The following is a 2,032-nucleotide window of genomic DNA, read 5'->3' on the forward strand; positions in this document are numbered from 1 at the left end:
CATTTTAATACATACAGTTCAAATAGAAAAAACTAAAGGTGAAATGAAACTTCCTTGTCTAAAACCACTGCAAAGCAGTCATAGGTGTGGCACTATGTGTACTTTTTGTTAGAAAGCTGATAAACCAGTTCATCAAGTGCAGAGGCGCATTTAGTACATGGGCAAAGACAGACAATATTCATTATGTTTATTTGTTTAAAATAGAGAAACCAAAGAAAGACTGAGAACTAAAAAACAGAACATTGGGAGTGAGAAAAAAGGACAGAAAGAAGATACTGAAGCAAACTTCAAGAACTACAAACTGACAGTCTGTGACGCATGATGGAGGCAGGAGAGGACTCCGATCGTCACTACAGTGAGTTTTCACCATGTTGTAGATACATTTTTAAAAGTTTGACAAAACCTATTTGATGATCTAACACAAAAGTCTTCAAAATAACTTATCTTGCAAGATACATTATCTTGTATCTCTTACATACTATGTATACATTGTTGTTCATATGATGAAAGATATTATATAAACATAGGACTGTACATAGAATTATTCCCAAGAAGTACAAATCAATATAGTGAGGCCAAAACTTTTTACCGTACTTCATACAAATGTGAGAGATCTTATTGTGGTTACAGTGAAAGTAAAACCTAGAAGTTTCAAAGCAACAACTTTACAGTGTCCTGAGATAATGGATGTTAAGATAAATGTACAAAAGCTAATGATACAAAGCCAAGCTGGGAAACTTTGTAAAATTGGCGAAATGTAATTTGATTTGCAACCTAAAAACAAACACAACAATGCAAGGCAAACTACAAGAAATGCATTTGCTTTAATATTACAAACCACATGCATGAACCAAATGCACATGGAAAGTACACGATTTATACATTTGACTATACACCTAAAATATGATAATGCATTTGTTAAGGTTTGTAAACTACAAGTGATAATTACAGGTTTCTTAAATTTCTTTTGCAGATTGTCCAGCTCTTCCAGAGATAAAGGCCATTATAATCGGCAGTAAAGCAGAGTACAAACGCAGTGCAGCTGATACCATTTTTGGTCATATTGACTGTAAAGTGAGAAAAGAGATAGTCAAGAGTGAGATGAAACAGAGGACAGTTCAGAACAGGTCTGTTACTTTGGTAATGACACCAGGATGGTGGAGGAGCGTCACACTGGGAGAGAGTGCAAAGTATTTAAAGATGGAGATTGTGCACAGTTTAAGACTGTGTCCTTCTCCACATGCCTTTCTTCTAGTCATCAATCTACACAAACATCAATTTACAGTTATGCACCTAAAAAGTGTGGTGGAACACATGGAGATTTTTGGTGAGCAGATCTGGAACCACACCATCGTTCTGCTCATGTATGACAACACAGATCAGAGACATGCAGACAGCAAGCAGCTAATTGAGAGAGCAGGGAAAGAGCTTGATATTGTAATAAAGAAGTGTGGGAACAGAGTTCATGTCTTCAATTATACTGACAGCAAGGGGATAAATGTGGAAAAACTGTTCCGTGAGATAGAGAACTTGGTAGCTCAGCATGAAGGACAGTCCTTTAAAATTGACAGCAAACTGTTTGAAGATATGGAGGAAAAGAGACGAAATGTGAAGAAACAAGCAGAAGAGAGATCCATCCAAATAAAAACTAAGATGCAAAACTTGAAAGAACGTCTAACAGGTATGGAGCATCTTTGGTTTAAGAAAATATTCAACAACACTGTAGAATTAATAGAAATTATAGAATTGTCTTGGATGACTCCAGCTAAACTGTTCATGAACTTTCATGTTCTTTTCGGCAGAGTTTTTTCCAGAGTTAAGGATTGTCCTAATGGGTGGCAATATTGTTGGGAAGACCTCAGTGGTGAATACAATCTTAAAAATTAAACAAGAGAAGAGCGTGACAAGAAAATGTGTGATGAGTGAAGGAGAGGCTGACAAGAGAAAAGCCATTTTAATTGACACACCTGGATGGTGGCCGTACGCGTCTGTAAAGGAGACTTCAGAGTCAGTCAAGCAGGAGATCATGTCA

The 2,032-nt window shown here is 36.6% G+C and overlaps 1 protein-coding gene across 1 annotated transcript in view; it reads left to right on the forward strand.

Moving 5' to 3' along the window:
- The first annotated feature begins 149 nt into the window (after positions 1-149).
- The window catches only part of LOC107579993 (GTPase IMAP family member 2-like), a 2,085-nt gene continuing 202 nt past the window's right edge, over positions 150-2,032 (forward strand). The window contains exons 1-3 of the mRNA XM_016265760.1: positions 150-355; positions 974-1,681; positions 1,803-2,028. Of these exons, the coding sequence (XP_016121246.1) occupies positions 319-355; positions 974-1,681; positions 1,803-2,028 (971 nt within the window). The 5' untranslated portion in view covers positions 150-318. The remainder of the gene's footprint in view (positions 356-973; positions 1,682-1,802; positions 2,029-2,032) is intronic.

This window comes from Sinocyclocheilus grahami, unplaced genomic scaffold (assembly GCF_001515645.1).
Source record: "Sinocyclocheilus grahami isolate Dianchi unplaced genomic scaffold, SAMN03320097.WGS_v1.1 scaffold22991.1, whole genome shotgun sequence".
NCBI lineage: Eukaryota > Metazoa > Chordata > Actinopteri > Cypriniformes > Cyprinidae > Sinocyclocheilus > Sinocyclocheilus grahami.